General features: G+C 38.1%; 1 protein-coding gene across 1 annotated transcript in view; it reads right to left on the reverse strand.

Annotated features, from left to right (window-relative positions):
- Positions 1-26,017, reverse strand: part of pcxa (pyruvate carboxylase a) — a 109,469-nt gene that overhangs the window by 42,929 nt on the left and 40,523 nt on the right. Inside the window, exon 10 of the mRNA XM_057359844.1 lies at positions 8,392-8,574. Coding sequence (XP_057215827.1) covers positions 8,392-8,574 — 183 coding nt within the window. The remainder of the gene's footprint in view (positions 1-8,391; positions 8,575-26,017) is intronic.

Here is a 26,017-nt window from a genome sequence, read left to right on the forward strand (position 1 = left end):
TGTGAGGGTGCAATGGTGTGATTATACCTCAAAAAAAAATCTGGTTTCAAGCATAAATGCAACCACTACAAATATTTGCCATGGGGATAATAAAAATAAACTACAATTAAATAAACTAGTATCTAGTATCACAATATTGCTTCAAGCACATTTATCTACTGTTAATAAATGTGATGCATTTAATATTTTACACAGCAATCGTCAAGTAAATTTATCCTGCATGCGTCAAGGATTAAAAATAAGGATAAAGACTTTTGCCGTGTATTTTTGCACTCCTGTTACCATAGAAATTTCTCAAGATGCACCAATAATAACCAACAACCCTGTGAAGCATCAGAACCTTCAAATCCCCATGGATTTTATTGAGGATTATAAGCAAAGGCACCCTGATATCAGCAACAGCGTTCTCACGGGAGAACCGTAGCATCTAGCTGGAGGCAAACAGCGCTTTCTAACAAGAACTCCTCTAGGTCGTCAAAAGGGCTTGTTTAGCAATAATGATGAGAGAAGACAACTTATCTCGAATACAACAGAACTACACGAACTCACAATCACCAACATGAACACATTGCAATGGGACAAACAATAGTGACCATAAAAACCTCACAGAGATCTCCGAAGCAGTCCATTCATCCGAGTAAAGCTAGATATCGATTCAGCAGCAGAAAGCCAAAACAGATGATAGTCACGTGCAGCTGTGGATATAGATCAGCTCTGCTCATGTGTGGCCGAAAGGAGTCACATTGCAGTCAAATGGCCGCAGAGCTGAAGAGTAATTCTGCTGCCAGGGCTGCCAATTTAACTCGTTAAGTTAGTTTGATTATTTAATTAAAAATAATGTGATAAAAAATGAATGCAATGAATCATTACTCGCTAATGTGCCAAGTTAAAAATGTCTGTCTGCATATTGTATATACACTGACCAACAGTTCTTGCAGTTACTGTAGTTGGAACACAAGAATGTGTCCTGTGTGAACGGACCAAAGCCTACCACAAACAAACTCAATTACTGTGGATAGTAAGCCAGTGATATGTTTATTATATGTGACCCATTCTGTGTAAACCAGGCTTAAAATCTGAGCATGAATGTTTGATTTTGACCATTAATTATATCTTTGACATGGCCTTACTCAGTCAATATTAAATGTATCAAAGACATATTCAGAAAATGTTCTTTACATTATGTATGACAGAGGTGTAAAGTACTTCAGTATTTTTACTTGAGTACATTTATCATTCATTATGTGTTTTTATTTTGAGAAAATTTTACCTCACTACATTATAACGCATATATTGTTAGTAGTTAGATAGATAGTTAGATAGTTTTTACTTAATTTCTACATTTTTTACAAAGTTACTTACTAAATTAGCCTTTCCATGCCATTTTCACTTTTTCACTTTCACACCAGAACTACTTCTATCTTTAAATAATTTCCCAATTAAAATGTTGTTCATTACAAAATGTGACCCTGCTTGTGAAAACCCAGCAAAAGTCTTTCATAAAATCATCCTACAGAATATACTGTGAAAATATAACAATATCTTCAATATTGACTGAATAATACCAAAATCTTAGTGAAATTAATGCTCGAAATTAATCTTTGATGCTTGTTATCTAATAATCAATTCGATTATGAGACTTTAGCCTGGGTTTTCACAGGGTCACAAATGTTTACATGCTGATCAATAATACTAATGCTAAATGTAGATAAAAACGTTATGGTTCATAAAATATCACAAATTTGGTTGAAATGTTGGAGACATATAGCGAACAGTAAACAGACTGACGGATACAAATGCTTTAATAGTTGCTGCATTTTGTTTACTGTTGTGTGTCCATTTATCTGCTCTGCGTGTCTGCACTAGTGTTATTAAAATTAGCACACGTCTGCTGCTCTTCATGCGGCGCGTCTTTGGTGGGAGAGAAGCAGCGCGCGCGGAGCTGAAAGGGTTAAAATTAAGCGCGTTTGGCGCTAGATAAAGATATTAGAGGGCATAGCGGCAAAAGATAAATTACAGAAATGTTCCCGAGAGTGCGTGTGATGTGATTCTCCGTTGTCTAGACGCGCGGCTCAATTTAAACAACCAAAATAGTCAAAAGTTTTAAATGTTTTTTTAGGCTATGTCTCGCGATCCGGATGGAACGAAGCAAAGGTCCGGATCCCGACCGCGGTCCGCCAATTGAGGATGACTGATATACAGTATTAATCAACAAACACTCATATTATAAAAATGTGTTATTTATTATAAAAATTTGTAATTTACTGAGATCAATTGAAATCTTTATTGCACTTGTAAAAACGATTTTTCCCAATGCCAAGTAAAGCTTCTTATAGATGTGAACCGGCAATAAAGAGCTGTTTGTTTTCTTTATACCAATGTATGGCTTGTACTAGAGAAGTACAGCTCTACTCTGATAGAAGGTGAAAAGACCATGATGACTGTGGAAGGACAAACACACTTCAGACTCGAGACCGTGGCCCTCCAGGGAGAACAGTATGGCATATCTGAGTTTGCGTCCTGATTCAATTTCACGTATTTACTTAAGAGTGAGACCGCTCTTCGCTTGTTCTTTTTCTTTCTCCATACCTCCTCCCCCTCTCCAGGGCCCTTAATCTCTGTCAGCGCCCATCACTCTTCCACTGCTGCCATCACGCAGAGGCGCTCTTCTCCAGCCTCGTATCTTCCGCTTGGCCTCCTGGCTCCTGACACGAGCTCAACTTCCTGACAGTGATGAACATATCTTGATATCATATAAAAGCAGGCGTCCCAGAGAAGAGACGGTACAAATAAAAAGTGAAAGCAGAAGCAGACGAACAAAAGCATTGGAAAACAGCATTAAAAGAACTAAATGTTTAGCGAACATGACTTCTTTTAGATCTGTGTGGAACTCTGTGTGTTCGGCAGGAGCTTTTGAAAGCCAGCAGGACGGTGCTGCAAAACATGAAACATCTAGAAGTTTATTTAAACACACTGAACTGTTAGCACCAGGGGCGTATCTTTGGCTCCAATTGTTTCTCTTGTGTTGATTTTCTTTACTGCAAGGAAACTGCCATCCTGCGGTTTCTAATTGAGGTTCCTTGCAAAAAACATATGTCTAGAACACCATCCACAACTATTCAAGCATTCTCTAATGGCCAACAACGCAGGGCAACCCAGGGTGGTACAAAGTGAAGTTGTCGGAGCATGAATGTATGTGTGCGTGTTTAATAGCAGCAGACTGTGTGGTCAGACTACAAACCTTACTTAAGTGTACTAGACATATGTATTATTTGATCCTCACAGCAAAAAGGTTTAGTCATTAGATCACATTTACACACCCACAGTAAAAGGGTTTTAAGTCACATTTATATAAGAAAAACCACCTTGAACAAAGGATGCTGAAACACGCTGCCTGCTCAAGAAAGATCGATTGAAGGGTGAACATAAAGAATCGTATTGCATGCACGTCTGTGCATTCGCATCTGCCTGGAATGGCCGAATATAAATAATGTTGAAGCACAGACTTGTATGTTGAGGGGGAAAAAGCAAACAACTGGAAAACTATGAAAAAAGCGAAGTAATTAAAAAACAGATTTCAATGCACAACCTTTTCCAGAGGACACTTCAGTCTTCTGCTGCATTTGTAAATTCTTTAACCTTCCTCTCACCTCAGGGGTAAATTCTTAATGGAAAGAAATCATTCCGTTTCTGTTTTGCAATTGTCCCCTTACACGGCAAACCACAACAGTAAGCACATTAACATGCCGTACTAGTACGCTGTCCTTGTACAAACTCTAACATGTGTGCTAACAAAGTGCAACGTGACAAGCTTTCATGTAAACCTGGTTAAAATCTGCCTGTTTTGATAAAATACTCAGTCAGTATTTTAAAGCACTGTCAAGTGGAGTAGAATGTAATGTTTTTTCACTAGCACAATTAGCAAACCACGGTAAAAGATGCTTTCAACGAAACGCTAATGTAATAACATTCCATCTACATGCTATCGGTAATAATAGTGATGAATGATGACAGTAGTAGGGCTGTCACGATTATGAAATTTGGCTGACGATTAATTGTCCAGTAAATCATTGCGATTATGACGATTAATTGTCTGTTTTAGGGCTTTGACATTTAATTCTCATACATTTTTTGATTCAGCTTTGAAACGACCATATTGTTCTGAATATAAATAAATACGCTTTTTTCTTGGAAATACATCGGAAAATATTTGTTTATCATATATTTAAGGTTTAGGCTTTTACCTGTCAATAATACAACCGCCAAATACTTGTAAATTAAGTAAATTGATCAGGAGTGAATTGAAGCCACCATTAAAATGCTATCAGTCATAGAAAAGATTCTAGTCTGTTCTTTTTTCTCACTTACAAGACTACAATAAAATTTTACTTCTATGTTAATGAAATTTTGATAGACTGGTTTTCACACTGAGATTATCTTAAATAATATAAAATTGTACTGCAGGTTATTTTTATGGTATATGCTTTAGTTTTTATTGTGTTGTGGTGGTACATTTTACAAGTATTACAATGCTTTAGTTACAATAAATACACTAAAATATGTAATATGCAGATGCACTACAGCTCCCCCTAGTGTCTTCTATAGAGATGTGCAATAATTGAGATGATCTGAAACCATCGCGATGAGGCCAAACAATCGCGATGGGATGATTATTTAATAATCGTGACAGCCCTAGACAGTAGTTGTTGTTTTGTTGATGGGCTGCTGCTGTAAACGCACTGTTGCTATGGTTACTCCCTCAGGCGAGCATGACTTCTCCCGAGCGTCTAGTTAGCACACTCGAACCTGTGATCTAACTTTTGGGATTAATAAGGCACAAACGGGTTTAAAATGGCTGTTGATATGTATTTATAAAAAACTAATTTAAGGCCCGGTTTCACAGACAAGGTTTAAGACTAGTCTCAGACTAAAATGAATGTGTGACCTGTCTTAACTGAATAAAACTTGCCCAGAAATATCTTAAAATATATCAGTGCCATTGTTTTGTGTCAAGATGCACACCAGTAATGTATTCTTCTAAGGTATTTTTATAAAAGCGGCATAAATATCTTAATCTAACCAAGGCATAGTCCTGGCTTAAACTAAACCGTGTCTGTGAAACCGGGCCTAAATGTTATTTAATGAAGTCGGATTATCATTATTTATTGGGTTGTTTAGAATATTTTGTGGTGTAATAACGGCTACATAATACATGTCACTACTAATACGCTAGTTGGTGTTCCAGAAAGAAAAATATCTCTGAGAAATTCTTCAAATAAATAAATTCAGTGTTTACTAAAAATGCTAAAACGTAAAAACATAAACATAAAAGGTACATAAACTTTCCAAACTTGTCTTGCCTAAAAAGGTAAATTAATTATTTGTTGCCAGTATTTAAATTAATCATGTATTAAATCATGAGCAGGCTAGTATAGACCACTTCGGATGATGTAAACAAATCTGGTTTAACACTGGTCCAGAATAACTTCTATGTTGCTCCACTACAGAAATGTTTGAAAAAAACTACAACCAACAGATTATTTATAATTGATTAATTTTATTATATACGTAAGATTTAAAATAATATTGAATAAATGAAAACTAAACTGAAACTGGAAGTGCTTCTGGACGAGTGTTTACATCTTGCAAAAAGGTCTATACAACCAGACAACTGCAAAACTGCAAAATCTGTCATGTTAAAAAACAAAGTAACGTTTTTCTAAGAATAATTAATATCATCTTATAGACTGCTTCACAAGATGTAAACAGTGGTCTAGAAGCATTTCTGGTTTCATTTTTAATTTCGTTAATTTTTTAAAAACCTTAGTATATACACATAGTAAAATCTTAAAAATATTCTTTTAACATTTTGATTTGGTTATAAATGTTATTCTGGTTGTATTTTGTTCAAATGTTTTTGTAGTGTTAAAAAACCGAAACAGTTCTTCTGGACCAGTGTTGGGCCACCTTAGTTTACATCAAATATTTACAAATTTAATACAATTTATCCAAAGAACCTTATTCTGAAGAACTTTTGTGTGAAATGGGCCTCATGTGACTGTCTCGGCAAAGCTGTAAATCGGTTTTGATAAAAAATAAAAAGCTTTAGCTAAATGCAAATTAGCAATTAGCAGTTGTTTCTTCCTCATTGCTGATGTACAACACATCCTTGCAGTTCTGATCCAGACCGTTAAAGTGCGCCAAGAGCAAACCCAAAGAGTCAGAGAGTCGCTGGTTTCCCTGTTCTACTTCTGTGAACGGTTGTCTTAACCATGCTGCATTATTTGAACAGTTAATTAAATGTGGTGGTGGCGGTTCTTGATAAATTGGCTATTTGAGGATGCCTAATAAAAACAAGGGAGCTCTCCAGCCCGAAAGGAGAAGGGCTGCCTCCCCCCGCTGGGTGCAACATCGCAGGTGTGCGAGTCAGAAGGAGAGAGTGAGCAATAAAAAAATAAAAAGGTAGAGGGAATATGTGTAAAAGAGCGCATTAATGCTGTGAAGACGAAAGAGGGAAATTAATCAAATGTGGAGGGGAGAGGGAGCCTGTAAATTAAGACAGCGGGAGAGGTTTGAACTTAACGCGTATCCTGGAGCGTCTTCATCAGTCTTCATTAAAAACAGGTGGGCCACAACACTGAGCAAAGCTCTGGCCATGACGCCCGGCAGCTCAATGTGATTCTCAGAATGCAGCCTACTGCTTCCGTGACCGCTTTTCTCTGTCACACTTGGGAATTAGGCCTACGGGGCAAATGAGGACTTGATATGTGAGGACCTGTAGCACGGCTACGACAGGAGTGTCGGTGAAACTTGGAAGGTGAGGGGAGGCGGAAAGAGAAATATAGGGGTGGAATGACTAAGTGAGTGGAAGGTAATTTTCTAAGACGTTCTGACTCAAACTTTACTTTATTTTTGAGGTAGAAACCCAATTGAGTGGACAGCAGAAAGTGGTAAGGAAATTAATCATCCTTAAAGGTATTTAAAGTCTAGGAGTAATCTTTTTAACACTTTTTGAGAACAAGGAGGAGATTACATGAAGCGAGAGAAAATATGCTAGGTGGAAAAACGGTGCAGTTGAAAACAATGCATTAAGCTTCCCCGTTGACCACACTTCAAAACTTCAATGCTTAGCTGTGCTTAGATACTTCTGTTCCATTTCACACCGCATGTCTAAAAACACAACACAGCAGGCTGAATGCATAGCAAACATCACAGAATCTCATAAGATGTATACATATACAGTAGACATAAAATATATACAGAGGAACTGACCATCAGATGATTTCAAACGGTGTTAAAAATGCTCCTGAGATAATGCCAAACTCATTAGAATACATAGCAAGTGAAGTATTGAGTATATACACAAGTCGGTAAGTCACAAGTATGACATAAATCAACGTGGCATGTTTTCTGTAATTATATATAGAATGTTGGTAACCGAACAACGGCGGTCCCCATTGACTTGCATTGGTTTTGTGTCCAAACAATAGAAGTCAATGTGTGCCGTTCTTGTTCGTTTGCCAACATTCTTCCAAATATCTTCATTTGTGTCCTGCACAAGAAAGAAAGTCACACAGATTTGAAATGACAAGAGGGTCAGTAAATAACGGCAGAAGATTTCTGGGTGAATTCTTAACCCTCCAGTCACAACCGAACAACAAGATATTCTCCTAACAGCCTGTAAAACAAATGTCTAAAGCTACTTACAGGAAAGCTCCTTCCCTTATGGTTAAGGTTAACGCATTAATTTCATTCCCGCTGATGAAATGCATCTCTCCCTGACAACTTCTCCCATCCGTCCCTCCCTTTCACTAAACCAGCACATGGGAATGCAGTACGGTTTGCAACTTTTAACCAACAGCACCATTAGTGGCATTACTCAGACTCTGATCACATTATGCTGATAAAATACCACATTACTGTCTATGGGCTGACGTGACTCATCCGCCGCGTTCTTATTTCTGTGTGGGAGACATAAAAAAAATGTAAATGTTTTTAGCTCCGGCGGACTACCGATCTGATCAGAGCTTCAGATGGTTGCTTGCATGATGGGTGACAAGACCGAGAAGTGCCTGGTGCTCAGATGCGTTTCAAAGAAAACAGCACATTTAACAAGGATATAGGAAATCTATAGATTCCCTCGCAGTTTAAAACGCTTCCAGTCTGATTGATTTCTCTCTCGCTGTCATTGGTGCTTTACCTCAAAACAACTTGTTTTTCAGCATTTGATGCATTAGCATTCATTAACTAAAGCATTTTCTTGGAAAACTAACTTGACCAGTACACTTTAATAATGATGGCACAGCACAAGCCCGGTTTAGTTTCCCCATGACCTTCAAAAGCACATCTGAAGCAATTTTCTGCACTGCTCTGGGTGATTTTCGGGCTTACCTTGACCCCCCGGACACGGAACTCCGCTAATGCTCTGCTCATTTTAGCAGAGGCAGCTGGCAGGTCTTTTCCACTGGCGATCACTTTAACCAGTAGAGAGTCGTAATGAGGGGAAATGACAGCGCCCTGGAAGGCAGAGGCGCTGTCCAGCCTGATTCCCATGCCCTCTCCACTGCGGAAGACCTGCCAAGAGAAAAGACGAAGACGATCAGAATATAGATTAGACTCATGGTGTTTTGTTTCACTGACTTTAATTAGCAAAGATATTTTATTAACAAACATGACACTGTGGCTTATTAGTGTAGATGCCAGTGGCGGAGGTAGGGGTGGGCTAAAGCCCCAAATCTTATCTGTAAAGCACTGAATGTTTTTATCACCATGTCTTGTATGAATCACTTAGGAGTCGTCCACATTTCATGTCTTTTGTGCGTGCAAGTGTGTTACTCTAAATGTAGATGTGCAGCAAGCGCTGAAATAGAGAGGGGTATTCTGAAACATGTATGGATGTCTCTGAGCTAAACCTCGGATATCCACCGCCCCTGTTAGATGCATGTGTCACACTATCGCCAACGTAAATGTCTTTTGTTGACTAAAATTATAAGCTTCAGTAAAAGACAAAAACATGAAAAACAAAGAAAAATGTATATCATTAGCAATTATATTGTATATGTTATATATTATAAATATATTATAATTTAACTTTCCCAGCATTTCCACTAAACTTGTGAAAATGGAGCCCAGAATATTTTCTTCTATGAATTTATAAACATAAAATATATTAAATAAAAGCTTTATAGAGCTTTAAAGTGCTTTAAAAACATGTATTCTCTCTTCATTTGTTTTTGATCACCTCTTGAATGTCTAAACATGGATGGAGTATTTGCTTCTGTACTCATTCAGAAGACAGGTAACAACGTCCACTACAGTATAACAGTAAAACCACAGATTTTCAGAAATTTCCATCAATGGCATTAAAGAGTTCATACATATACACAGGTCTACACACTTCTCTGAAAACACTATCCAAATGTTGAGTAAACAAACAAAAGGGTTGGACATGTTAAAATGTATAAGTGCCACAAACAGACGTATGGGTAAACGGGTCAAACTGGCTGTTGACTTCTTTGAAATACAGTACGATTTCAGAATCTCAGAACATGTTTTGAATTTGAAAATGGTGTCAATGTAGTGTTAAAGGTGTCATTGAGCGATTTAGCAAAACAGCTCTTCATCGACACGGGAGGCAGCCCTCAGTCGCTTACGCAGAAGGTTAAATAAAAAACAACCATTTCAAATCTAACATTTCTCAGAGAGCTACCCCTTGAACTCCAAAAACATCCATCGCGCAAAAACAGAGCAACCATCGAGCACCTCAGAGACGTGAGCAGAAAAACAGAACAAAATTGAGGTAAAAACTCTGACACGCACACAAAAACACTTGTGTGGCAGCCAACTGGCAGCAACCATTTACTGTCGCAATTGTGCTCGCATCTCAGCCTCTGGCATCCACATTACAATCATCAGCACAGTGATGCGGAGACGCGGGCAGCGAGAGTGCTGTTGAAGGTGTTACATCCAGCGATATAATGATGGCAAGAAACAAACAGAAATGGGAAAAAGCAGGGGCCTTGGATTCATTACAGATGCGCTCTGGGTAATTCCTAAGATTGCTCGACGTTGATCGCGCTGTCGTTTGCGACACAAGACGTGCTAATGAACGGCAAAATCGCCCGAGATTTTACAAGCATCGCCATGGCAATCCAACAGAGTAATTTCATTTCACTCAAATTGATTGAAAATTTGATTTGATGCTGTTAATGGCCTCAGCCACCCGGAGAGACGAGCGTCAGAGAGAGAAGATGCTATTTCGCCGCAATTTACACTTGAATGCGTGTGTTTAGAGAATGACTGCAAATAAAGTTCTTTTTTGATGAGCTTTGTTTTGAACTGTTGTTTATTTTAATTACAGATTTAAAAAATAAACAAAAGATATATCCTGATATACTGTATACTCAATGTCTTCATCCCGACACCTTCTCTTTATAATAAATAATTTCAAGTTTTCATAAATATCAGCTTATGTCGATAAAAAGTGTGGAAACTTATATAATAATGTGGAAATAAATAATAAAATAAAAATCAATAACATCTTTAATTACGTTTTTTTATTAAATAAATGTCTCATTTTCACCAACATTTTTTTTTTACTTTAATTAAAAACTGTGGCAGGTAAAACCAGATGACATGCTTTGTTCCCTGTCTTAAAAATCACTGCATCCTATCTCTATACAACAAGCTCCACGCTGATCCGTCCAGCTAGGCTTAGACATGCGAAGGCAAAATGAGACCGGACAGCTTTAACAACGATCCAAAGCTTTTCATCATCTGATAGATGCTTTAGGACAGGATTTCTGCCGAAACGCTACTGATCTGGGTCACAGCAAGACTTCTGCAGGAAATGAGTCTCACAAAGACATCAGAAGAGGAAGCAGAGACAGCCAGCGCTCTGCATGGGTCAGTTTTATTCTCACTCTCTCGCTCTCACTTTTTTGTGCCGTTTGTAATTAAGAAGCTCAGGAGCGTGGCTGAAAGAACGCTGAAATTGCATGATGCATGGCTTCCTCACCCAGGGGCTTGGAGTCTCAAATGAGAGCTTAAATACAATTACAGACCTTTACCTGCCACGCTGAGAGCAGAGAGTTTTATTAGAGTTGCTTTCTGAAACTCCAAGGCATATAAACAATGAAGACATTGCGAGAGGGAGAGAGAGAGAGAGAGAGATTAAGGTAAGGGAGAGTATTTCAGAGGTGGCAGGATAGGGATGGTAATAGATGGAAAGATATCCCACAGTTTCTGAGCTCCTAGCAACTCTGCATGCTCTAACAGGCAGAAAACCATCACAGCAACCCAGCAGAGAGATGAGCGAGAAACGTTCACGCGATTGTTTTATCTCGGAGGGAATGTGATATTTGATGCACGGAGGATCGGGTCTTCGAGCGTGTCAACCTAATCACACTTATTCCTTAGGCCTGATTTTATTCGAAATGTTGTCTTATCTATGAAAGGATGCGTGATAAGTGGTTTAGTGTGGCACATCTCAAAATCTTCTGGGTCTTCTAGGTAGTAGGGATGAAAACACAGATTGTAGTTTATGACAAACAAATGCAAAACAAAAAAAAGTTTACATACAATACATACTAAACGAAAGCATGGCTAAAAGAATATATTGTGACGTTTTACAGAAACCAGATTTGAATACACATACAATCACAGTTTTAAGTTTTACACAAAGTACTGCTCTCCCTATGGTCAGCCCATTTCTGCAGTCTAGTATAACTGCTGAAGTCGACTTTGAGTGGCAGACTGCTGAGAAGAGAAGTCAGACACAAGCCTATAGGACCTGGAGAAAGGTCACGGAGACAAAAATCTATAAGGGTAAATGCGGAGATCTGCTGAGGTGTTTTTGTGTGCCAGGGTGCAGTGACATTTTCTACATTACGATAATGCTGCAGGCTGCTGTTCATCATTGTACATGTGTTTGTGTTGTGTGAGGATATATATATACAGTATATATATACACACACACATCCCCACAGACCTAAGGTGTGAGGCGACATGATCTGAAGCATCATGGGACATGCGCATATAAAAAACAGGGTGAAATTTGCGCAGTGAGCCGTGCGAGTTACAGCGACTGTGCAAACTCAAAATGGCCACTTGCCAATCTTGCCCATCTCCTCTTTCCCTCGTGTTTGTACAACAGTTCCCTTCGCTGTTAAGTAGGTCACATCACCTCCCCTGTTTCCCCAGCAGCTTCAGATCTGTTTACCCAGAGTCTATGTTAGCATTTCCATTGCACTGGATTTGACCTGCCCATGTCTGTCCCACAGTCTGCCCAGCATCCCAATACAAGCCAAACACAAATTGTGGCAGGGCAGCCTGGAGGGGTAAAAGATCTGCAACTGTTATGCAGTACACCTATATGTGGCCCCCTTACAGCGTTATGAACCAATTATTTTAAGGTTAAATTTGCCAATTTAATAATGCATGGAATAAAGACTATGTAGCTGTTGTCCTTCCAAAACTCCATATTTCATGATTTTTTGCCATAAATCATTATTATTAGTGATCCTTTACGTTTGTCACTTGGTTTTGTAAATATCTAACCGATAAAAAGTGATAAAAATACGGTAACACTTTACAATAAAGTGCTATTTGTTAGCAATAAGTTAATGCAGGGGTTCTCAAAGTAGGGGTCCGGACCCCCCGGGGGGGTTGCAAGACAATTTCCAGAAATCATTTTTGAATTATTAGGAATAGCGTATTTAGTCAATAAGTGTAACAAAACTTAAAAATATTAGTTAAGTTAAAAACAAAACCAAGCAAAAAAATCCATCAGCCTTTGGAATTTCCTCCCCCTTGATCGTGACCCCTAAGGTGATTACGTCACATTAGCAACGGCATTAGGTTAGGTGCAGCGAGTCAATTTACAGCACCACGTTAAACATTCCCATATGTGCACACAGATTATTTTTCAGGCTTTAAGTTTAGGATATTTTTATTTGGTCAAAATTAACCAACGTTTCATTTCAACAAAGACAACGCAGGGAGGCCAGCGGAGGAGGACGGAGAAGCGCTGCAGTCAGAGCGGCTATCGTCCTAAGGTAGGCTATGAAAAGAGGCCGGCGTTTGCATAAAGTGGACATCTATCAGCACTAGAATCAGTTTGATGAAATTTGACCATCTGTAGTAATAGTTCATGGTTTATGTATAACAACAAGTAAAATAATGAGTAAATAACTAAGTCTTTTTATGTTAGACTGTGTTCTTTTGTGTTGTCATTATGAGCGTGTTTGGATAGACCAAATAAGTGCATGTGCACAGTTGTACGCAATGTTTGTATACTTCACCGACCTCCGAGGACAGTGGGGGTCTCGAGTCCCTGGCATTGTTATTTTGGGGGTCGCGGGCTGAAAAGTTTGGGAACCCCTTAGCTAAAATGACCTAACAATGAACGATGCTAATAAAGCATTTATTAATGTTATTTCATGTTAATTTCAGCATTTTCTAATACATAATAAAAATCAAACGTTGTCACTGTTAACATTAGTTCAAGCACCATAAACTAACATGAATAACTGTATTAACATAAACTAACATTAACAAGAATTAATAATGCTGAAAAACTAAATAGTTCATTGTTAGCTAATGGTTGCTAATGCATTTACCACTGTTAACAAATAGCGACTTATTGTAAAGTGCTACCAAAAGTACTTGCCAACTTTGTACTTTTTAAGTGCTTAAATACTGTTTACAGTGTTTTTTCCATTTCCTGAAAAACAGTGAATTTGACATCCAAAGTTTCAGTGGTACAGTGATGATTTTTGAACTAAACTTTGTGTTAAATTGTCTGCATAACTACACTTTTAACCGAAAACAATGAATCACACACAAAAATATTTCTCCACAGAAAAGGAAAAATAAAGACCTGTCAATATACAGTAAAAGGTTAATGCATGACATCACTACTTGTGAGCAGGGCCTCTCCTTACAATACACTAGGGAAAGATACGCGGTATGCCTTTCCCTCCAGCCATTTTCACAACACTGTGAACTACAATAAGAACAATCCAAAAATCGGTTTGACGCTCTGTTGTAACCAGTGTTCTGTCCATCTCGCTAGCCGCTTTTCCTCACCTGGGGGCCAAGTATGGGATTACTTTTGTGTCAATAAAAAAGAGAGCAAACTTTAAAAAAAACGAACAAAAATATACAATGAGAAAGAAAAAAAAAACACTTTGATAATGAAAACAATAAACTCAATTGCAAGAATGTGACATGATTTTCAAATAAACTGCTATTTTTCTTAACAATTTTCATTTGCACTTTTCGAGTTTTCGTTTACGCTTCTCAAGTTTTCGTTTGCCTCTCTGGCACAAATCTCATGTGTAGGCGGGACTTATGGCCACTTTACGCTGATTGTCTAGTGAGTTTTTGATTGATATCTCCCTGAAAAGGAAGTTGATACTGAAGACAGTACAGTGCAATGAATTTTAGAGAACGATCTGCATGCTGTTATCTTTATTGTTTGTACTTAAAACGATCTTATTTAGTATATTAGTAATTGGTATTTGAAGTTGGTATGTCATGCGCGGTGTGGATCCAAGTGTCTTCCTCATCATCGTCCTCCTCACCCTCAGGTAAATGAATGTAATTCAGATAATAAAGAAAATCGCTAAAAGTTTTATTCCTGTACAGTAGCAATTCTGTCTTTACTTAGCTCGTTCATTGTGTGCTTTATATTTTTTGTCAGGTATTATTTTATGGACTATTAAGTTTATTTTCTTAAAAAGGAACGAACAACTTGCATTATATACATCCAAAAAAGACACGTTACAGATTATTGGGTTGTGAGAAATTAACGTGCTAAATGAAAACATTGCTGCATAGTTACTGCACAGAGATTAAAACTTTTAGCGATTTTATTATCTCGGTTACATAAATGTACCCAGGTTGACTTGTGTCCAGCTGAGGAGGAGGATGACGATGTCGCTCTTGCATACAGTCTCCTTTTAAAGAATTAAGTCCACTTATAAGTCAAGTAATGTACCTTTCTTTTTAAACTCATGGTGAATGTACAGTATTATACCCCTTTCTTTACATTCACAGAAAGTACACCTCATAAAACACTACCAATACATTCAAATGACATTTATGTTTTTTAAACGCTACAACAAAAATTCATAAGGTCACACAATTAGAGGCCTTTAGAATGTTTTATTCATTTAGTCTGTCTCTTGCAAACAACAATTTCATTATGTATTTACACACCTACATAATACATACAGGTTAAAGAAAAGCAGAAGAGAGACTTCTTAAAATATAAACAAACATTTAAAGATAGACACTATACATAAAATGCCACCACAATTATAATATAAACTAGATTTTCGGAAGAAAATGTGAGTGATGCTTTGTGGCAAACCGCAGAACTGGGCACTAGGGTGATAACACATTAAGCCACGAATGAATCTAACCAACCCCCATGTCTCTACAATGTTCTGATGCAGAGATATACATATTGCTAAACTGTTGCTAGGCTAATATGTTTGGTTGCTATGGGCGTGGCTTGGCATCTGCACTTGATAATACTCTAACCTATGAGTGAAACAAACCAACCCCCGTGTCTCTATGATGTTCTGATGCAGAGATATAGGTTTTGCTAAACGGTTGCTAGGCTAATGTGTTTGGTTGCTATGGTTGTGGCTTGGCATCTGCCAATTGATGATGCTCTAAGCTATGAGTGAAATGAACCAACTCCCGTATCTCTACAATGTTCCTATGCAGAGACATAGGTATTGCTAAATGGTTGCTAGGCAAAATCAATGGGATTTTTATTCACCCCCCTATCGAACACCCCCCACCCGATCGCTTAAAAAAGTCATAGCACACCAGTCCTCAATGGGCCGCTCGATTTGAGCCCTCATTCATAGGTCTAATGCAAAAAAAATCTGTTCCATTTTTTTAATGGCAGTCTATGGCCCCGTTATAATTATACAGAAATTTTGGGAGACTCTTACACCCCAGGGGTGCAACTTACACCCCATTGTGAGTGATGTTCTTACAGAGCCTGATAGCCCCTTCAAATGTGGTAACCCGGATGTTTCTACGAGATCCTCGCTCGGAGCTATGACCTGTCAAAGTTTGGCGCAATGTTAAATCAATGGGATTTTTCGTGTGGTTTTTCGCCCCCCTATCGAACATCCCCCACCCGATCGCTTATAAAAGTCATAGCACACCATTCCTCAATGGGCTGCTCGATTTGAGCCCTCACTCATGGGTCTACGACAAAAGCCTCATTCACGGGTCTAATGCAAAAAAATCTTTGTACAAGTAGCGTGCTGAAAAAGTGGCGGAACAAGAATAATAATAAGTATGTTCTAATAATAATGAACTTTTTTCAAAAGCATCAGTAATTATAAATATGAACTGGAAGCATAACACTTTATTGTACATTTCCTCAAAACTCACTAGGCATCTCGTTTTCCTGATATCATTGTAATTATAAATTATAGACTGCTGTCTTGACGGCCTCTAAACCCACGTAAAGTTGCATGTGAATATGGCTATCTATCCTGTATTTACTAGACATTGGCTTGTTGTTACGGCGTGATAGAGCCTGGAAGCGTGTCCCACTTTTGAGTGCGTGAAAGCTGGCAACCCTGCTAATATACTAACAAAATAAGAAGGTAATTTAAGTACAAACACTAAAACAATACAATACAGAAAACCGCAAGCAGATTGCTCTCTAATCCGCTGCACTGTCTTCAGTATCGATTTCCTGGCCAAGGAGCTGTCAATCCAAATCTCACTAACCAATGAGAGTAAAGTGGCCATAAGTGCCACCCACACGTGAGATTTGTGCCAGAAAGGCGAACGAAAGCGTAAACGAAAACTTGGAAAGCGCAAATGAAAAATCTAGCAGCGAATTCAAAACTATTATTTGCAAAAACAAAAGTTAGAAAATTGTTTTTTCTAAGAAAAATAGCAGTTTATTTGAAAATCATGTCACATTCTTGCAATTGAGTTTATTGTTTTCATTATCAAAGTGTTTTTTTCTTTCTCATTGTATATTTTTGTTCGTTTTTTTAAAGTTTGCGTTCATTTTTATTGACACAAAAGTAATCCCATAGCCAAGCAGAAACACATCAGTACTTTGACAAGTCCAAAAGGAGCTTCATCGCACTGAAAAATACATCACAAGATCTTGTCAGCCTCATCTGTAAGCGCTCCCGGGCTCTCTGGTATAAGAAAGCACAGACCACTGAAAGGGTCGCGACCTCCAGGGCCTCTATGGTACGTGTGAAGAGCATTTGCTCCGAGCGGTTTCACACGCTTCAATCACAAGGGCTCCATTTTTCACATAAGCCAAAGGATTAGCTGGATTTGATGTCATAAAGAACATCAAAGTATTTAAAAATGGCTGTGATTTCTGCTATTGTGTGTGAGGATGTGGATCACCCACATACAGCAGAGGACATGATGAAGGTTGTTTCAATGCCAGTTGTAAAAAAGTACACGCCTTAATAGAAATGTCTTCAGCAAATTTATGACCTCATTAAACAACACTTAAGACTTTCCTTTATGCCATTTAATATATTTAAAAGGCTTTATTTTTGTGAATTTAAGACATTCAGATGCATTTTAATGCTACTTAAAGATCCGCAGACAATAGGATGATTACTTTAATCAGACCATATAAAACCTAGAACATAGGAATAAGCTGTGTGCTCTTTGTTTACATGTATGATTGTTCAGCTGTGAGTGGACTTTTTCTGTGTGTTTTGTTTAACTGTGTCACACAAACACAAACACTCCCAAACAAATGTCTGGCATCTGCATCCACAACAAAAACCAGCCCCTGATTCTCCCAAGCTGTCACAGATCGGACAAATCACAGTGACATGGCAACAACCCAAACCAGCTGTGGATGCCGCCGAGCAATTACAGCAACATGGGAAGACACCGCTCTTTCTCTGCTCTATTATCCCTCCGTCACATCAGTGTACAGGGATCGACAGGAGTGCCAGCAGATCCTTAGCAGCATCATGGGTACATCTACAGATGTCAGGAAATAAAGACCGACCAAGGACAATGTGGATACAGAAACCGTATATCCGCACGCGCGCACACTCAAAGTGATGAAAGTACATTGCTTGCATACATTGCACACCCCACTCACAGTTCCAATCCACAAGCTCCTCTGACGCCTTTTGAGAGAATGATAAGTCAAGTGGGAAACCGCATTTTTAGATTTGCTAAAGGAACCGTTAGTGGTGGTAGTAAAACTTGCGGGATGGTACCGAAGTGGTTGCCAAGGTGTTGCTATGCAGTGGTTTAGGTGTTTTGAGCGGCTGTTGGTGCATTCGTGTACTTCCGCTAATATCGCTGCCAGCTAGGTCACTTCCGCTCTCACTAAGGGGATTTTTTCACCAAGTGATAACGATGTGTTTAGTAAGAAACACTGTGAGCATTGTTAAGTGCCTCTGTTATCATGCCTCTAGTAAGTGCAGAAGTTCACTTTGCTTTTTTTGATATTTGTTGATGTACCTTGAAACGGATGGCCTGAACTGTTTCTCCTTTTTGGTTGTCGAAGTGTTTGAATAATTAGACTCATGTTGTTGATCGTTATCCTATGTGCATCCTAAGCGAAACAGCATTGTTCCCTATGGCGCCAGATGTAACAGAGCTGGCAGAGTTTTTAGCGGAAGGACGTCATTGCGCTGTGTGCATTTACCCCCATTCACACTAATCCAACAAACGCCATTTGTTGCATAAAAGTCAATGAGAATTTAGAATGTTGGTGTTTGTTGGCATTTGTTGGTGTTGGAGTTTGTTAGATGAGTGTGAATTAGCCCTTAAAGGGTTAGTTCACACAAAAATGAAAATTAATTCTACTCACCCTCTTTTAATTTCAAACCTGTATGACTCTCTTCATTCTGCAGAACATGAAAGAAGATGTTTTGAAGAATGATGGTAACCACACAGTGCTGTGACCCATTTACACATAACCAATGCAAGTGAATAGGTGCCGGTTAACAACATTTAAAAAAATAACTTCTTTTGTGTTTTTCAGATGAATGAAAGTCATACAGGTTTGAAATGACAAGAGGGTGAGTAAATGATGACAGAATTTTTGGGTGAACTATAACTTTAAGGGTTGCATACTGGGCCTAAAAAGCACTTCATCACGTCTCGATGGCTGTGTTGACATTTGACATTAAAGGGACAGTTCACCCAAAAATGAAAACCCTCATGTCATTCAAAACCCGTATATAAAACTCTTTCTTCCATGGAACACAAAACCACAAAGACATTTCTCAAAATATCTTCTTTTGTGTCTATACAATGGAAGCCAATGGGGGCCCAATGTTGTTGGGGCACCAACGTTCTTCAAAATATCTTTTGTGTTCTGCAGAAGAAACTAAGTCATACAGGCATTGATCTAATAATCTTGTGCAACTGTAGATAACACATAAATCAGCTTTTGATTGACTATATTTGTGGCACAGCAGTTTTGCATGTACATTACAACATGTAGACAAATAGCTTGCTGTTGAAAACAAACTTGTTTGTTTAAGACCCTAACCATGAAATAGATAGTAGTGTTGCAAGCAAAATACAAAACGATGGCAGAAGAGATGTGGGGGCACGAGAGAGAATAAAATGGAAATAAATAAAGGATGTATTAATAAAGGTTAGGAGCCTGATCTCTGGAGTCAAACTGGAAGCAGAACACTAATGTTTTTGCACTAATAGTAAGAACAAAATTAAATTGTGTGTTTGTGTGTGTGCGTGAGAGAGACAGAGAGAGAGAGAGAGAGAGAGAGAGAGAAAGAGATGCACTCTCTCTCTCTCTCTCTCTCTCTCTCTCTCTCTCTCTCACAAGTGAAAGTGACGTCTGCGCATGCTCCTTCTCCTGCTCTCCTTGCTGCCGTGTGGAGAATTGTCCAATAAGGGACTAAGAAAAATAGTTACAAAACAGTTTTATATGTTCAAAAAAAAAATCTGAAACCTGTACAATCGCTGGGGGAGTGTATCGAGCACAGAAATACTATGTAATACGCCCAACTCGTTTTTCGACAAGTTGACCATGTTAAGCATGAGAAGACAGCAAGTTTAACATTGTAAAGAAGTCAGAATGCATGACACATCGTTGCAGCACCCCTTTAAGAAGGTTGAACTTCATATATATTCCGTGCATGTCCGATTTCTGTGTGTCATTTAGCCAACCCCACATATTACCCTGCAGCTTCCCTCATAAAAACAGTCTTTAACATCCGGGCAGAACTAAAATACACATGGGAATAGAAAACAGAAGTAAATCCAGCAGTCAAGATGATGTAAAATTGTAAATACTGAAACAAAGATATTCAGAGACTTATCTAAAAACACAGATGTTACAATCAGCATGAGAGAAAAACAACAGAATGGAAAGAGGGTTAAAATGAAAAAAGAAATGGCTCAGAGAGAAAACACCAGACAGAAAGAGAAAGGGCACAAAACAGAATTGTAAATTAGAGAGGGCAGCCAGCACAGACACAAGAAGAGGTGATAGAAATGAGTAATAGAAAGAAAAAGACAACAACATGAGGGCGATGAGGGTCGAAGAAAAAGTAAGATGGAGGAGAAAGTCAAGTAAAACCACAGAGAAACCTCGGAATGTGGCAGAAAGATAGATTTCATTACCACCACAAATGGACTGTGATTTCAGAGCATATTTTATCAGGAATAAAATGCCAATCACAGTTAAAGTCCAGCTCTGTCTATTGGGCCTCCTTGCAGGAAAGCAGGGGAGATGTAGAGGAAGATGTTCATTTCCACACAATTCCGTAAATGGAAAATTTTCAATTTCATTTCAGGGGCCAGACTGAAATATACGGTTTCAAGGGGTGACGGCACGCTGGAACCACCAAAATGGAGGTCTCCACAAAACGCATTACCCGAGGACACAAAATATCCGCTGTATGACAGGCCGCCCAGCCAAGGTAATCTGCAGAGATGCTCCGGACTATACAGGGAAACAGATGAAGACGTACAGCGAATTTTAAAAAGCTTTCGAGAAGACAGCAGACGAGATTCACTTGTGCTTAGCTAAAAATACATTTAGAGGATGCTCAGAAACATCTCAGACTAATAAGAGAGACTGAATTTATGATCAATAGAGAGCGCAGACGTCTAAAAGAGGGTAAGAACAAGGTAATTTATGGAGTAACAATGAGGGACTTCATATTTAAGCTTTACTAAAACTGCAGACTTCCACTGGACGCATTCAATCAGATAAATTACATTCAATCCTCATTATGTTCTTGGATGATCAAAGTCTCTCAAATTAGTCCAAAATAAGTAAAGTGGAAAGGAAAAGTGTGCTCTGAACACTTTGGAAGTGAAATTTCACATTCCACCTGTGTGATGCTTTCTTGTTCACCTTTAAAAAGCAAGAAAATCAGCCAAGATAATGATAGCTTGGGATAATATGTCTTTTCAAATGCTGTCAATAAGTGTTCAAAATAACCCTATCAGTTAGTCCTACTGAGATAAACACGGCTTTCAATGTTGTCAGAGGATGGAGCGCAGCATATCGACCACATATATACCTGAACCCCTGTAATACCTGTAGTCACAGCAGGATTACATCACTCATGAACAAAATGAATGTTAAAACCTTTTCATTTTATGATATGAAGATTGATTTATGCACACGATTTATAATCACAATAAGGAAAAGAATTCAAACTTCAAGGCTAGAATTTCAACAATTCCATTGTAAAAATGCAATAAATTGTCTGCTTAAAGGAATGGTTCACCCAAAAATGAAAATTCTGTCATCATTTATTCCCCCTCAAGTTGTTCCAAATCTGTAGAATTTTCTGTTCTGATGAACACAGAGAAAGATATTTGGAAGAATGCTTGTAACCAAACAGTTCTTGGCCACCATTGAGTACCATAGTAGGTCAAATTGCTTTATAATTTTATTTGTTCTGTTGAACACAAAAGAAGATATTTTGAAGAATGTAGGAAAGCAAACAGTTCTCTTTTGACTACCATTGTCATTTTCCTACTGTGGTAGACAATGGTGGAAAGAACTGTTTGGTTACAAGCATTCGTCCAAATATCTTTCTCTGTGTTCATCAGAACAAAGACATTTATACAGATTTGGAACAACTCGAGGGCGAGTAAATGATGACAGAATATTTATTTTAATTGTGCCTTTAAGTTTCAACCAATTGGTGCTGTATTTTTAATTTTCAAATGCAATCAGGTCAACAAATAAAGAGATTTAAAAAATGTAATATCTATAATATTAATATATATGTCAAAACAAAATAGGTGGTTTGGACAGGAAGAGGTTAACATTATAAGGGCACATGATTTTTTTTATAATCACATGCACTGATAAATCATTTATAATAAACACTGCAATATTTTAAAAAAAGAAGTGTCAGTTTTGATTTCATTGTGACATTAAACAGCTATAATGAAATCCCACGACAGCCACAAATCATTAATCCACCTTTGGAAAATAATGGCATATGGTAAATCTGACAGATGCTTCCCAAGTGACACAAATCATTCTTGCAATTCAGACGAAACCTCCTCAACATTCAGATAAACAAGAAAGTTAGCAACACCAAAAAAATATGCAATAAACATAAGATTCACTAACACTTCACAAGTTCAGTCAACTGGTCCCAAACACGTTTCCACTGGCCCCAAGCTACTGTTGATTCTTAAAGCGTTTATACCTCATAATAAAAATAACTAGAACACCATATGTTTTTATACAGCAGCCGTGTCCAGTATAAAACTGCGGGTGTAAATCTCAAACCAATTTTATAAGCCATCGATATTCACATGAGAAGTCAGCAGTTTCTTATTGGTATGAACGAGAAGAACCCACCGACATTAAAGACAGTAAGTACTAAGAAGCGATTGTTTGAGAAAACTCAAGGGTGCCAGCGCTGTGTTGTAGGTCAAACTAGTATAATTAACAAGTCTCACGGGCATCCAGACCCAGAGAACTGCTGCAGGCTAACCAGCACACCAGTCTGCAAACACTGTCTTTTCTATTAGAAAAATCTGTGTGTAGCTTATGAGTGCATGTCAATGTGCTCTGTATGCATTTCTATTGTGTGGGATTTAGGTGTGTTGGGTGATGTCCTCACAGACCTGCAGGGGCTTTACTGCCGCATGAGCCATTTACTGCTGATGAGAGCAAAAGAAACTCAAAAGAAAGAGCAGATCTTTACTCACAGACAACCACTCATGGTGTCAGTCGCAGCGCTAGAAGGGATGTCCTGCAGGACTGCTTAAAGTCTTTTGAGAATCTTAAATTGTGCTTAATTAGATGAATTTATACAAGTATTTTGGAGGATGTGGCACATTCTAACTACTTCAGCTAAATCGATTTGTCTCGTAGGGATTGAGCTGTGTGGTTCACACTGGGCAGACAGTCGTTCTTATCGAACACGAAGCTCATTACCTGGGAGGAAAATTTGGAAACCTTTTACATTATCTGGATTTCTGACTGAAAGGCTCAAAATATCTTATGGTCAAAGTCTCAATTTAACGCCATTGACAATAACCGTGATATTAAAGTGATCGTTCACCCCAAAATGAAAATTCTGTCATCATTTACTTCATCTACATCTTGTCATTTCAAACTTGTGTAACTTTCTTCTGTCAAACACAAAATAAAATATTTTAAAGAATGTTGGTAATCGAACAATGGCGGTATCCATTCACTAATGAATAGACACAAAACCAATACAAGTCAATGGGTACCACCGTTGTTCGGTTAACGACATTTTTCAAAATATCTTCTTTTGTGTTTGGCAGAAGAAAGTCATACAGGTGTGAAATGACAAAAGGGTGAGTAAATGATTTTTTTGGGTGAACTAGCAGCAAGGGCCAAACTGTCACGGGCCATCAAAGAGGCCAAGTGCGCACACGCCCAGAAAATCCATAATCACTTCATGGACAGCGGTGACACACGACGCATGTGGCAGGGCATCCAAGCCATCACCAACTACAGGACATCATCACCTGCCTGTGTCAGTGATGGCTCCCTTCAAGGCGCACTGAACAGCTTTTATGCTCGGTTCGATACGCAGAACGAAGTGACACCAAGAAAAACCACCCCCCCTCCAAGTGACCAGGTGCTGTGCCTTACCACGGCTGATGTGGGGATACTCAAAGTTAACCCACGGAAAGCTGCGGGACCAGACAACATTCCTGGCAGGATGCTCAAAGGATGTGCTGACCAACTGGCAGATGTTCTTACTGACATCTTCAACATGTCTCTGAGCAGTGCTGTCATTCCCACCTGCTTTAAGTCCACCGCATCCTTTTGGTCTCTCTTTATTGAACTGAAAGTTGTACAGGATTATGATCAATCCAAACTGTTTTTCCAGTAGCTGTATTCTGCAGCTGCTGTTCACTGCTTTGCGGTGGTTAAAAGACCAATCCAAATATATGAAAAAAATCATGTCAATTTGAAAGGTTTTGTCCTTGCTTACATCCTTCTAATCAAATCACTAAACATCTATCAAATTGATTGGTTAACATTGGCGTTTTTGCAATTACTTTGAACCACTGACTGGAAGCTTTGTATTCTGTAGGTCTGGAATATCAAATTTGCCCTGAAAAGTTTTGGAATTTGGAGAAATGAGGGACTTCATAGCAGTGACCATGCTTATTCTTTGTATAAAATTATTTTCTTTTCTTTCACAAAAGGCTCTTTGTACAAAACCTGATGATTCATGTTATCCCTGCATGAACTGAGTGTGTTCCAAAGTGTATGCTGCCATTAAAGCTATTGAAAAATACATTCAGTTAGTAAGAAATGCCAAAGAGAGAAAACGTTTGAGTGCTTTCAGATTCCACTATATATTCTGTCCTTTTAAATACTATGACTTCTGCAATAATTGTGAGATGCCCTCAGTAAGCATGAGAAGCTTCACATCATTACACCCCCTCAGATATTCAGCTCAAATGAATGGTGTTGGTATTGAGGGTTTTAGAACATTAAACACTGTGCCAGTATTCTCTCTGAACATTCAGGCGGTCTTAAGCAGGACGCCTGTGGTCTTCAGTCTTTGAAACTGTTTCTCGTGAGCTCTCATGAGCTATGAGAATTCCTTTACGGTCTTCAATAAATCACCAACAATCAGTATTGCTCACACAACTGAAATATGTTTTAAAGGGCAAAAAATATGTATTAGGTCTGAATGGTAGTGCAGGTCAAACCCTGAATTAACCGCAACACCTCTTGATCCTCCTTCCAAAACATGCAAACCAACCACAGCAATCATTTCCAACCAGAGTTACACTGTAAAAAATGACAAAGATATTTACTTGAAAAAATGATGGTAACAATATTACACAAAATTATATATTTAAGTACTTTAAAGCTTATTTTTACCACAATATTCCATGAATATATCAAGTAAAATTACCTAAATTATTTTCGCATGTCACATGATAAACTTAAAAAAATCAAGAAGAAATACTAATTTGAGCATTGGCGCAAACTTTTTGATCTTTTTTACTTCAGTTTAACATTTATTATTGTTTACAACATATATGATGTACAAGTAAGCTGAGAGTTGTCTCACAGTACTGGCATAAGCACCATTACTGTTCACTGAGTGAACAAAACACACCTCACAAGCTCTCCCATAACCTACGATGAACGATGGAATCCACGAAACTCAAAAATACAAACAGAATCTCTTCTACATCTTAAAGACAACTGAACAATAAACACTTTCAAGTTTTTTTTTATTTTATTGTAAAGCACAAAAAATAACACTTTTTCAAAAAATGCTGTCCCACCATAAAATAATTAAGTAAAGATCATTTATACAAGTTTGGGATGAACATGATAAAATTAAGTTTTTGCATAAGGAATGCATTTAGAATTCCGAGATTTTTTTCTATAATTTTTAGGGCTGTCAAACGATTAATCGTGATTAATCGCATCCAGAATAAAAGTTTGTGTTTACATAATATATGCTGGAGTTCTGTGCATATTAATTTTGTATTTATAAACACACACATAAAT

This window comes from Triplophysa rosa, linkage group LG19 (genome assembly GCF_024868665.1).
Source record: "Triplophysa rosa linkage group LG19, Trosa_1v2, whole genome shotgun sequence".
NCBI lineage: Eukaryota > Metazoa > Chordata > Actinopteri > Cypriniformes > Nemacheilidae > Triplophysa > Triplophysa rosa.